The sequence below is a fragment of the Harpia harpyja genome, chromosome 13 (assembly GCF_026419915.1).
Source record: "Harpia harpyja isolate bHarHar1 chromosome 13, bHarHar1 primary haplotype, whole genome shotgun sequence".
Lineage (NCBI taxonomy): Eukaryota > Metazoa > Chordata > Aves > Accipitriformes > Accipitridae > Harpia > Harpia harpyja.
The window spans coordinates 10535336-10547349 of NC_068952.1; the positions used below are offsets into that span (position 1 = coordinate 10535336).

A 12014-nucleotide genomic window follows, 5' to 3' on the forward strand; every position below is an offset into this window, starting at 1 on the left:
ATCTGTGTCTTATGCAATATTCCAGAGTCATTATGCAAGAAATAAAGTTTTCATTTGAAATACCAATGTAAAATGTGTACATTATAAAAGACAGAGCAAATTTCTGTTTCAAATGTCCTTTTTGACTTTTTTTTTTTTTAATTGTAATATTAAGTGAGATTTTGGAGCCAATACCTGCACATTTTTAGTAGTGACAGGCATGCTACAGTTTAACACGATTTTTCCCTTAAGATACTTTCTTCCTTACACTGATGATGGTCTGATATCAAACCTGAAATCAACAACCAGATTTTGTTTTACAGACAGTCTTTTGCAGGCTGCTGCTCTCATGCTTTTGAGCTCAAAGTCAGAAGTCTGGAGTCTTTCTTGTGATAAACACTTGCATTTTTAACTTCTAATTTTATGTTAGTGAAAATATTTAAGCACAGAAGAGAACTAGTGCTTACTGGTGCTGTGATGAGTTCATTCTTTTAATTCTGTGCTGAAGAATACATTTCAAAGCAACATACATTTTTTGTATAATGTTTTTGAAAGCAGGGAGGAGGCAACATGAATACAAATCTGTTCTAAATGGTGACTGAGCACAATGTGAGTAAGCTGCACTGGCGACAGCTCAGAGGGCAGGGCAGGGGGTGGTCTTTTGCCCCCCCCAACTGCCTGTCCTCTAACAGGTTCCTCTCTGAGAATGGAACGGTCACACCTGCCCTGACAATAGTTCATGTACGCCTTTGCCGTAGCACCAGGAAGGCATACTGAATCCTTTCTCCTATCACTGAAACAAGTAAAATCCTAGAAAGTTTATTACACATAAGTTTCCAAAGCATGAATGCTTTGGTCTTTTAAATAGCAACCTTTAAGGACTTTGTATGTGTGATTTATTTTCCCAGAGTATTAGCACATGTTGACACTTTTTCCAAACTTTTACACATTTTGGTTATTAAAACAGCTGTGAAATTCACCACACAGAGGAACATTTTAGACACGACAAAATATTTCACTCCATGTGAACTAGTATAAAATGGAACTACTATATGCTAATCCTTTATTGTAAGTATCTATAGAAGCATAAATACTTTCAATAATTTAACAGATGTTAATTTTCTGCTTATTGTAGATCTCTTCAAATCAACTGGGCATCACCAGGACAGCCAAATGGCATTATTCTGGGATATGAACTCTTACGTAAAGCGTGGCAGAGGTGTACCCCATCGAAGTCTCCAAGGAGCAGCAAAAGTATTAGAAAGTGCATCTCATTAGAATGTAAAAAGCATGAAAATATCTGTGGAGAAGTATGTTATCATCCAGAGTTGAAGGTACATGTATATTCTTAAGTTAGCAATGTAATGAAAAATTATACTTTTAGGAATAAGTGTGTAAACCAAACCTCTTTAGTTATCAGGGGAAGGGAAGTGGAGGGTTCTGCTTCTTTTGATATTTTATAATCAGGGCTCTGATACGTGTCTTGGAACTTTTTAAAATCAAATACGGATGTTGACTTTATTTCTCCTTTCAGAACAAATGAATTGGTTAGCATTTATGTATGTGTCTTGCATTAACACTTTGGTTCGGACTAATAGCGCAGCTCTGACGTGAATCCCCCGATCATTGTCATTTACTACGTGCTGGTTCAGGATAAAAGTAGTTTTAATACACGCGAACTAAACCCCTTGCACAGGAAGCTAAGCCAGAGCCTGTGTTTCGAAACCCCTTCAAATATGCTCCAGCTCTGGATGGAGACTTTAGGCTCCCAACCAGTCTGTGGACCACCTCACTTCACAAGGATGCATCTGAAGTTTCATTCCTTCAGAAAGCTTTGCTCCACATGCATAGTTCATCCCAAGGAACCAGGCCATATCTGATCCAAAATAAATCTCACAAGCCACGTGAAACAGAAGTTTGAGGAATCTGAGTACCAGCCTCTTGAATCCACTGATCCAATCCCATTGTGACAAATTACGTGGTGGGTATATATGTCTATAGATCTCTGTACATTTGCATCCCGCTTGGAACAATCAGTTTTGCTCAGCTGCGTGCCATAGATCACACACTGTAAAATACTAGAGGAGACTCTTTGTCAGCTCAAGTATTCAAGTATCTGTGGAGCACATGGTGGTAGTTCATATGGCTCCTTTGGCATAAACTGATCACATTGGACCATTCAAAGGCAATAGGAAATTTTCTAGGTGTATGCAGAATTTCAAAAACACTAGTGAAACTATAAAACTCCTCTCTGTGTGAGGAATCATTCCTCAAAACCTGCATGGCAAACAGTGGTTATTAACGTGACTTGCTGGGGGTTTTTTCTCCCTTAAATTCTTCCTTGGCTAAATGCTTAATGACCAGTTTCTCCAGTACAGAAAATCTATTTAGATTCAGCTACAAGTGGGTGGCTGTTACACAACAATGATGAGCAGCTCTGAACGGGATCCATTGTGATTTGTCAGGTGTATTTTTAAATTATGGCTATTTTCAGGTTAATCTTCGTATGAGTTCCTGTTTAGGAGTAGGATCAATAGCACAGCGGGAGTCTGTAATGGTTTTTATTGACAAATGATGTAGAAAACTCTTAGTTTGAAAGTAAGATTTAATGTAATGAAATAGTGTCCCTATTTGTCAAAGGCATCATCACATGTTCCATGACTAAAGCAAACAATATGTATTCACAAGATTCCCTGTCAGACAAGACAGTAATTAAGGGAGTGAGTTATCTGAGGGGTTCAAATCAAAATATAAATTATTCCAGCCAACACAGCTTTAGCTTTTGAGTTCCCTTGAAAGCAATATTATACTAAACATACGTATTTCTGAAATCTTGCAAGTGAATTATGGGCAGCCCTTTGTTCTAAAAAGTAAATTTACTTATTTCAGGTTTTTGGCATGGTAGACTTTTTAATAGATCTTGGCATGTATATGAGTTAAATTTGTATTATATTCATTTTAGAAGTTTTCTTGTCCGTTTTTATTTTTTTTGCCTTCGTGCATTTATGGTAACTTTGAGCTTGGAGAGTGTCCATTTATTTTTATAGCTTCCTGACTTTCTAATTTTTTCTAATTCATTTTGCATTATTTTGTTATAATGGTCTCTCTGTATTCTCAGAGACTGTGGTTCGGAGTGGGTGCTATTTGTTAAGTAATGGATGTATAACAAATGACTGGAGGAAAGTGAAGCACTCGTACATAAAATGACATGGGAGTGATTTTTGTGGGTGAATTGATTAAAAATTCCCCTCCCAATGCTTTGCCTGGTTTGCTATGTGTATCCACACTAGCAATCCAAAATGGCCGTAAGAGACATCTACAGAGCTCCTGGCTCATCCATGTTCCTCTTAAAATAGAGTCTGTGACAGGGATAGCATAAGACCTTATGTGGTAGCCCTCTGTCACACTGTTATAGAATTCACTGTCAGTCTATGCCAGCTATAATGCTGAAGCTTTTATGCTAGTATATGTGGTCCTTAGATTCGACTGTCTACTGGACAGAAGTGAAGAAAAGCAACACTGCCCAGCGTACGCTTGTTCTGAAAAGAAAGCCTCTTATCACAGTGCCAGCTGCTATTCACCATACATTAATTGTACAGCCAAATGCAAAGAGATGCCACTGAGAATTAAATGCTGAGCAGCTTAAGTAATGTTTAGATCCAGAATAATAAGGAAGTTTTTTGTTCATTTGATGATAGACTGGTCAGCAAAAGCAGGCAGATTGTATATACATAGTGTCGATACACAAATAAGTTGTGGAGCTCTCACTTTTGCTCAGGTCATTTATTGCACCTTGTATACAAGACACAATGGGTCTAATTTCCCTCTTACAATTTCCTTGAATTCAGGAGTATAAAGTGAGAGGAAAACCAGGCCTTTTATACAAAAATAATTTGGAGATATGCCTTGGGTTATTTATTAATATTTCCTTATGGATTTATGGGTTACATTTGGCATCATTAGCTTGCTATTGCAAGGCACTGCAGAAGAAGAGGGATTTGTTATGATTTCTTATCTACCTAAGAGATCACCCAAATATAATCCCCTCCATCCATAGAAACCAAAGTGTTTCAGGAATAGGAATCCAAGTGTGTTTTGACTGTGCAGCAGAGTGGGATGCAGAGACTCTTCAGCTAACATTGGCTGAGTTGGTTCCAGCTAAATAGCGCAGTTATATCAGAAAGGCAATGCTAAATAGCCCGGGTGCGGGGTTGCACTGGTGTATGCGTGCTGCGTTTGGGATCCAGGTTAGTATCTCTGCATAGCGCTGTGCTGTGTAAATAAACCAACTTGCTCAGAGCTGTTTTGGGAATCTCTAAAAGACCAAATGACCTTTTCCCTACAAGGGACATGTGTACATGCACATTCATGGGCTCATGTAGGCCTGATACTAAGCCTAATGAAGACCAAAAAAGATTCCTGCTATCCTAAATAATCTTTGCATCAGATCCCTGCTTCTTGTTTCTAGTTGTTATCTGGTTTTCTGCTTCGATGTTAGAAATCTTTGTTACTTTAACTAAAGCTAATCCAGTGCTGTGCCTGCTATCCTTATCCTGGTGTTTGTAATCAGACTTGGATGGATTTATAATTCCTGAGTGCAGAAAGAATTTAGAAAGGAGGTTTTTGTGTGTAGTTTTGCAGAAAAGCTGAGAATACACCCTTGTGATGAATTTTGCCAGCTGCCAGGAGGGTCCCTATGTCCTGTGTACCTTTTACAGTAACAGACCTGTGCTGCTTGGGTGTTTCCAAGCTGCCAAGATTGACAGTCTTTTCCTAGCTGTTTTCAGTAAGGTGTGACCATAACTCTATCCATATTTGAAATCTCAAAACAGACATCAGTTTACAGAGCACATATCACGAGATCTGCAGAGATGTACTTCAGTTAACAAAGGCATGTGCCCTAGCTTCACCCATCAGGGAGCATAATCTCAGTACTGATGGGGAAGGCATGTAGCTACCAAACTGTCCTTCTGTTGTTACTGGCATCCTGAGGTGAACACTGAAAATAATGAGAAAGGTATGGTAAAAAAGTAATTAAAATAGTGGCATAAAGGCTAATAATTTCTGTACACAATGGATCATGAGTATGAACATCAATGATTAAAAGGGTCCTGACTGAAGGTGTTACTACAGCTTTAGCACTTTTTATTTTCAGTAGCAACAAGCTGTATAAATCTGCAGTTAATGAACTAATCAAATATAACTCTGACATTACTAGGAACTCTTTACTCATCGTAATTAACATAAGCCATTTGTTAAAAACACCAGCAGGACTCTTCTCTTTAAGGACAGGAGAAGCAAAATGGTGGCTTGATAGCTAGCCTCAAAAGCACGATTTTCAGGAGTGAAAACAACACATCTCGACACTGGTGAAGGATATTCCATCAATACTTATGTAAAATTTACTATTAATGCTAGCAATATTGTGCAAATTCTTTTCAAGTTCTTCCAGGCTTAGAGAACCTTTAAAAAGATAACACTTCACGTATAGTCTGTTGTAACACACCTGAAAGATGGGAAATGAAACTCATCTTAGTAAGAAAATATATAGTGATTTGTAACAGAATAACAATTTCTGCTCGTGGATTTTAGATCTAAGGCTGTACCAATTACCAAAAGAGAACAGCAGTTTGCGAAAAGAAATGGGTAAGTATATTTAGCAAAAAAGGGTATCTATATAGATTCAGAGATAATTTAAGTAAAAAAGAATGAGCCTTGCTAATTTAAAATATTCCCTCTCACATGAGAACATGATGGGTCAATCATCACTCTGGTGTTTGCTCCACAGGCAGAAATTTTTAATGAACTCCTGTAGCTAATAGGAATTCCTTGGAGTGTTTTGTGAATTGCTATTCCACAAAGTGGCTCTGGCAGCAAGCGTTTGACAAGAAGGATAAACATGGCTGCCTAGCACATCTGTTTATTTGAGTAAATCAGTCCTAGCTCAACTGGCATGTGTCCATAAGGCCAGATAATATCCTACAGCAAAGTCTTCAGCAAGCAGAGGGATCAGGAATGACACCATTTTAATTAAAAGAGAGTTGCATAGATAAGTTTGGAGTATTTTTAAAAATTGTTAAAATATTGTGTAATCCTGCCTGCCAGATTTGATATCTAGTTACTCTGTGCTCGTGTCATGGCTGACTGGGCCTTTCTCAAGTATTGTAATAAGCCTTCTTTCTGCCCAGCCCTTCCCAGTCCCTGTGCTCCTGGGTCACAAGCCCTCTGTGGGCTTGGGTGAGGGGATAACTACAGGATTGATTTGTGAGTAACTCAGTCTACCAATATTTTTAAGGGCTCCCATGATAGCTAAGGACGAACATCTTGTATCATCTCCATAGACAGTAAAGTTCTTCTGGTTAGCAGGCATATGTCAAGAATTCAGCCCTCTGTACGAGGGTGAGATCTCCGACCTGCCTAAAATGTTGGTGTCACTGTATCTGATCACTACGAGGCTTCTGCTTTCATGTACATAGTAACACCATCCAGTTAGGACTGTCACTTTTAGATCTAAGAGGATGAGATAATAATAACCTTTGCCACTATAACTTTCAATCCATCTGCTTTTCTTCTTTGTCTATGACATAATTTTAGCATTACTTGAATGCATTTTATTTTATGGATTGATAATGCAGAATCCTTGGGCTGAATATCAATGCAAACAGAAACTAACTATCTTTAGAGGACTGCCAAAAAAGTGTTATTTAACAATTTACAGCTGACTGCAGAGGATGTTATGGAGCTACATAATAATAGCACCAACTATATCAATCAGTAACGTCAGATGAGAGTCTGAATGTGTTTTAGAGCTGACCAGACCCCTTTTTGGAAACTGTCTATAGGGTATTGAGAAATACTCAGGATCTTAAATAATTTTTAACAAGGAAAAGTAGCTGCTGAAACTATTGTAACATACCTCAGTGTTCAGCTGGGGATTTTTTGAGGGAATTCAGGAGGAAAAGGAGAGACACCAGTAATAATGCAGTCTTACAAATATTCCAACCAGAATGCTTTAGAGTTAGTACTAAAACGGCCCTCCCAGTCAGTGTCTGTGGGAAATATGCAGAGCAGCTGCTTCTACTGAGGATTCACAAAGGAAGGGGCATTTCTTAAAACTGGAAGCATCGCATAGAAAGTAAAATGGCTACTCAAGCATTTGAGCCTGGATAATGCCAAAGATGTGCAAGTGTCTTTATCTGAAAGGTGTTCAGGTGAAATTTGGGTGGTGTGCATCACTGAAAAGAAGAAAACAGTACAGGGATGACAAATGAAATCCATGAAAAGAAGAGAAATTGGGCTAGACAGATCACCGAGGGAGACACAGTCCCAAAGGGCACACAAATTGGGACCAAGAATGTGTGAGGAACATGTATTTCACCTCCTTTTGTGCAGGCAGGTACAGCATTTACTGGCTCCGGTGTCTCAAGCTCAGGATGAAGTAAAAAGTACTGTACAGAGGCCATTTTTTACATGTGTCAAGGATTGCTGCTAAATGTGATCTATTCTGAGGACAGTGGCATGATAGTACTTGATTTGATATTTTTAAGAATGCTTTTAAATAACTTGGAAATACAGAGAGACCAGGTAATCTTCTAGGTTGCTTTGAAGCCAATTGTAAATGAAGAAAAACTCAGCCTGGAGTGTGTGCCAGTCATAAAAAAATATCCGAACGATAGGAAGCAGAGAAGAGGTGTAAAGCAGAGTTTTATTTGACATCTTAACTAATGATCTGGAAGAAAGAACAGTAGGTTAATTAAATTCATAGATTGGATTATATTACCAGTGACAAGGTGGACAGCAAAATAATATAATGGGACCTACAGAGACTCAAAATTCCTGAACAGAAAATGACATCTAAAACAGATGCTGAATGAGAAAGTGTGCTGGAAAAGCGGAAAACTGTGTGACAATTCAAAGCATACAAGGTTACAAAACCTCAAAATATAATGAGGAAACAAGAACACCTTCTGCCCTACCTCATGTTAATTTTGGATTACATATTGTTTGTGTATTGTAAACTGTAACTTCAGAACCTAACCTAATACTCCCAAGGGTGACTGAGTAAAGGCCATTCCAAAGTGAACAAAACAAAGCATCATCTTTCTGAAGTTAGGAAGAACTTGTTTATGACTTAAGAAAATTAATAATATTTTTTCTGTATGTATATATTTGTGTTAACATTATAAATGTAATACAAATTAGATGTCCTGAGTCTAGTAATATACATTTTTTAAAGTTTTTTGTGAGCTAGTAATTAAAGTACCTAGGTAAACAAAAGATCCTTCTAGAGGAACACTTTCTTTCTTTGCTGCTAAGATAACCTGATTTAGAACGTGGTTAAAGTCAGGGGCAGAAGTGCTCCATGTCAAAAGAAAACAAAGGAGCAACTCTGCTCTAACTTCTGTGCTGTATTGCCAACTGCATTTTCTGTCTAGCTGTAAGAGGCATCCTTCTGGCTAGTACAAGTTCTACTGACTGTAGGTTTTGAGTTTACAATTTTTACGATGATTCTACTGAGCGTTCTGTATGATTTGTTGTACATCCAGTGTGCCACTTCAGTGATACAAGAGTAAGTGTACAAATAATTATTTGATTGTTCAAGCATATAATTTTCTTGACAGCATCTAGAAAGAAATCCACAGTTAAAAAGCCTTTCCAAAATTCATTTCCATGTAAATTTTATTTTGAAAAAAAAATCCTTATATAAGTACTATTCTCTTGAGACCACATTGTCTGAAGAACTGTGGTCATAAATAAGTGATCATGTGCTATAAGAAGTCGTCTCCACTTATATTTATGTGAAAGAAAAGCCAAGAGCTCATATTGGGAAATACTGATTTTTAGTGGTAAGGGTTTCAGATGACATGTTTCATGATAAATAAATAAATAAATAAGAAATGGGGAGAAAAGAAAAGGATAAGGTGATGGTAGATTATATCTACATATTGCAATCTACTCCAGATTGAGAGACTCAAACAGCCTGCACGGCATATGAAGATGATTCATATTAATGGACTATTTTATTAAGGTGCAGTATGGTTGAAGGCCACAAAATAGCAGCATTCTGTCAGATACACAGTAGTTTAGTCTGATAATGCTGAAGGACACAGGATTTTAGCCAAGTTACATTTTATTTGACTGCAGTCATATTAGTGTCCGTACTAAGATGTGTTGTACATGTTTTCATATAAGTTGTTTTGCCAGAGAACGCATTATGTTCTGTTTAACAGATATTGCCTTACTGATTTTTCTTTAAACTACTTCTAGGTATGTTGTAATGGGATTCTGCACGACAATAAACCTGGCTTCCAATGCTGCGAGGACAAGTACATTCCATTTATTCTTAATTCACCAGGGGTTTGCTGTGGTGGTCAGATACATGCTGTGCAACCAAAACATCGGTGCTGTGGTGGTTATTACACTAGGGTATTAGTAGGTAAGAGACAACTCCTTTCCAGTACTTGAAAGAAACAAAACTACAAAGTTGATATATCTGTTAAACCAAGGAGAATGAAAACATAGCAATAAATGTGGGATTCATCAAGATTTCTAGATGTCTTTGAGACTTGTGTTCAGTGGGATAAGCAAAGAAAATTGCACTGACTTTGACTTCTAAACACAGTACGCTGTTTATACAAGAAAGGCTTAATTGATGAAACCTGATGATTGGGTCATTTCCCAGAGAACTAATTTATGCCAAACTATACTTAATTGCAGTAAGTGCTGCATAATGGGGAGGGCAGTTCTGCTTAATAGGAACACCATCAGGCAATTTAGTGGTGCGGTTTAGTTCTCTGCTTGACTTGACCCCATGTGATTTTCCCTAGCCATTTCTTCAGTGGAACAATTGTTAGCGTTTGGGGTTGATATTATGGATTACGTCACTTCTACTTGTTTCTGCATTGTCTACTCTGTTTCTACCAATGTTACAGATCAAAGTACACATCCCACATGTATTATCTTTGATGGAAATTTATCCTTTTCTTAAGGCTGACTGTACTCTTATTCTCAGAACTGTTTGGGAAGTTTGCCAAAACTGTGCTTCTGTGCTGTGGTCCAGAGTTTGGTTTTCCAGTTTGTTGGTGGGTTTTCGACAGGGAGAGGGGAGGTAAAGGGGGAGGAGAGCCCTTTCAGGGGGCAGTGTTCAGAGCATATATCTCTTTGTAGGCAATTGTCAGGTCAGGAGCTAAAATGCTTCCATTACTCATGAGCTGGCACACATTCCCTAGGCTCAGAAGTGCTTGAATTTTTGCCAACACATTCAGCACATCCCAAGTTCTGATCCTTTGAAAAGTAATTCATATATCACAATATTAGAATGCCTTCCATGATGTCATCAGAAAAATGCTATCACATGGAAGAACCAGAGAAGAGTATTTGCTGGCCTCATTAATCTCTGAATCTACTGAAATGGAGAGATTATACCGTGACCTCTGTCCCCATCCAGTGGTCTATGTTAACTAGCTTAATGTTGTTTACATCAAGAAAGAAAAGCACAGTGAAACAAAATGTCTTATGTCTGAAAGTAGTTCTTGTTCAGTCAGCAGTCCACAAGCATGAAACAGTGAATGTTTGAACATGGTTTTAAACATTTTTTTTGCTAAATATACTTGCTGCATTCTCTTTTTCTGTACTCTAAAGGGCAGCAACATGAACAATGTTGGTCACTTTTTTCTTTTTTATTTTTATAAATATGCTAATAACCTCAAGCTAAATGTTAATGTGGGTCATTCTTTGATAAGGATAACAATTAACTGGTAAGACTGCATGGTAGTTTTCAGAGAGAGAACATTTTCAAGCCTAGCTTGGAATGGATCCCATTTTGAGAGGTTAATGAGAAGGTTACTGATCCTTTGTGTCTTATGTCTAATAGTTCTTTAAAAAAACCCCAGTTTTATTTCCAATAGATGTAAGCTACATTCTGTGTTTTAATACTTTCTCTGTGTAGCAACCAAATTAGATTCCGAGGAATGCAGGAAAATATGATGAAGTATCTAAACAGATTATATCTATTATACTCTAAAAATTTGTTCTCATTTTTTTTGTTTATTATTGACTTTATTTGATAAAGTTATTTATACAAGAAACTCTCCAAGCATACATATTTCCCAGATGTTGTTTGGCCAGCTTGATAGCTCTAGATGTACTGAAGCACACTGGGCTGAAGGCATGAAGATTACAAATTAGGAAGGCAGGAATCTCAGTTTCTGAAACAGTAGTGCACAAAGAAGTGCAAACATCCATCCCAGAACTAAGATGGGAGGAGAGATTCTTAAAGCAGAGCAGAACAAATAATGCTACTACCACCCAGGCACCTCTTTGGCAAGGAATGTGGGGGGAAAGGAAAACAGTGTTCTCCCTCATCTGTTACAATTGTAGCACATGTTTATTTCTGACAAAAGCTGCATTGAGTTTAGGGTGCTCTGTCTGTAATTCCCAACGTTTCAGAAGAAAAGGACTTGAGATGTTACTTTCAATGAGAAAAATGAGTTTTAAAAATCAAAACACATTTCTTTTATTAACAATCAGGAATCCAAATACTTTAATCACCTCTATTACCCATCTTCAATAGCAGAACAAAACCCCTACTTCTTCCAAATGACACTTGAGCCACAGAAAACATTGCACCACAGAAAGACAGTACAAAAATGTAACTTTTAGAGCACTGGATCAGATCAAGTGCAGACACTAGTGAATGAAAATTATTGCCATTACCGTAATTTTTGTATCCTTTATAGCAGTACCTGCTCTATTCACAGCACAGAGTTTAGCCCAGCCCAGCCCACCATTATAGTGTCAGTCACATTGGCAGTCTTATCCTAACACTTTTTCCTGTAAAAGCTGATGCTTTTGCTTAAACAGCAGCCAAGCGCGCTGATTGTGATGGTGGTATTTAATTTTTAAAGTTAGTTTAATCCTTAAGTTCTTTGGGAGATGAAGTCCTGAGCGACACTGAAAAACTCTTTAAGCAATGTGAATTAGTCCTTCAAAACAAGCTTGGAACTATTTTGGAAGAGACAAGGAAATGTTTTGCT

At 37.7% G+C, this 12014-nt stretch overlaps 1 protein-coding gene across 5 annotated transcripts in view; it reads left to right on the top strand.

The window, feature by feature from the left end:
* The window catches only part of USH2A (usherin), a 408741-nt gene that overhangs the window by 295867 nt on the left and 100860 nt on the right, over positions 1 to 12014 (top strand). For all 5 annotated transcript variants that reach the window (XM_052805222.1, XM_052805224.1, XM_052805225.1 and 2 more), the window contains exons 48-49: positions 1115 to 1313; positions 9247 to 9415. In XM_052805222.1, the coding sequence (XP_052661182.1) occupies positions 1115 to 1313; positions 9247 to 9415 (368 nt within the window). The remainder of the gene's footprint in view (positions 1 to 1114; positions 1314 to 9246; positions 9416 to 12014) is intronic.